Genomic DNA, 1403 nt, shown 5'->3' with positions numbered 1-1403 from the left:
TTTGAAACTAAATATCTGGTCAACTCTATACTTTCTATGCACCATTTGTTTTATTCACTATATAACATTACAAACAGAAACCCCAATAATAATGGTTGTCTTTTTTTAAAATAGCTGTTGTCTCCTCATTTTTGAAACTAAATATCAGCTCAACTCTATTTAATATACAAATCACTACTATACTTTCTATGTACCATTTGTTTTATTCACTATATAACATTACAAACTGCATCATTACCTGGTCTTTATTTTTTAGATTCATCTGTCACGGGGGAGAACAACTGTGCGGGCTGAGGATGGAGGGAGGGGCTATGAGAACCTGAGGGGGATGAACTTTTGACCACGGAGGGGAGGGAGTGATGAGGGGGTGATCTTTGACCTGAGAGAGGAGGGTGAATGGAATTTACATCTGTTGTGGGAGGGGGTGCTTGGGGGCGGGACAAAGCTTCTGATTGGATAACCTTTCACCTAGAACTGTCAAATTGATGAAAGCCTGTATCTATACTGTGTGTAAGATGGCTGTGTTGTAGAGGACACATTGGAAAGTATCTTGGGCGGGGAGAATATGGCAGACTACGACAAACTTGCCGAGTTACATGAAGTACTTTTGCAAGAAATAAGAGGCTTTCGTCAAGAAAACAAGGAACAGATGGAAGGCATCAGGGAGGAGTTTGCAAAGGTGAACGGCAGACTGGATGAAGTGGAAGGTAGACTAGAGAAAGCGGAGGAGAGGATGCAGAATATGGAGGATGCGGTGACTGAACTTGTGAAGCTACACATTAATTTGGAGGACAAGTTAACAGAGTTGGAGAGTCGTTCTAGAAGAGAGAATATTAGGATTTATGGTGTGCCAGAGTCAGCAGAACGAGACTCCCCATCAATGAGCGCTTTTGTGGAGACGCTGTTATGGGAAGGCTTGGAGCCGGACGAGTCAGATATCCACATCGAACGCGCACATCGCTCACTGGGCTCTCCCCCGCCAAATGAGGCTCCTCCACGTTCGATAGTCGTTAAGTTTCTAAGTTATAAGACTAAAGAACAGATACTTCGCAAGACCTGGTCAAAAAGAGGGTTCACCTGGAATGCCAAAAAAATAACATTGGATTATGACTACCCTCCTCTCATTCTTAAGAAGCGGAAGGACTACGCAGATGTGCACAAAACTCTGAAAGAAAATCAGGTACAATTTCAGACCCTCTTCCTGGCCAGACTGAAGATAAAATACAGTATACTGATGGAGTCACAATATACAACACGGTGGAGGAAGCGAACGAAGATATGACTAGGAGAGGCTACATGGTGAAGATCATCAAACCGCCTGACACAATCCTTGAACAGCTGAAGCGGCTGACCTGGAATAGAGTGGCCAAAGGGTCCAGGAGGCAGCAGAACCCAGGATCAGA

At 43.9% G+C, this 1403-nt stretch overlaps 1 protein-coding gene across 1 annotated transcript in view; it reads left to right on the top strand.

Moving 5' to 3' along the window:
• LOC109953151 (ubiquitin carboxyl-terminal hydrolase 32-like) overlaps window positions 1–619 on the top strand; it is an 85008-nt gene extending 84389 nt beyond the window's left edge. The window contains 1 exon segment of the mRNA XM_020588564.1: window positions 516–619. Coding sequence (XP_020444220.1) covers window positions 516–530 — 15 coding nt within the window. The 3' untranslated portion in view covers window positions 531–619.
• Window positions 620–1403: the final 784 nt, after the last annotated feature.

The sequence above is a fragment of the Monopterus albus genome, unplaced genomic scaffold, assembly GCF_001952655.1.
Source record: "Monopterus albus unplaced genomic scaffold, M_albus_1.0 scaffold555.1, whole genome shotgun sequence".
Taxonomy (NCBI): Eukaryota; Metazoa; Chordata; class Actinopteri; order Synbranchiformes; family Synbranchidae; genus Monopterus; species Monopterus albus.
This window is presented reverse-complemented; position numbering and strand designations above follow the sequence as displayed.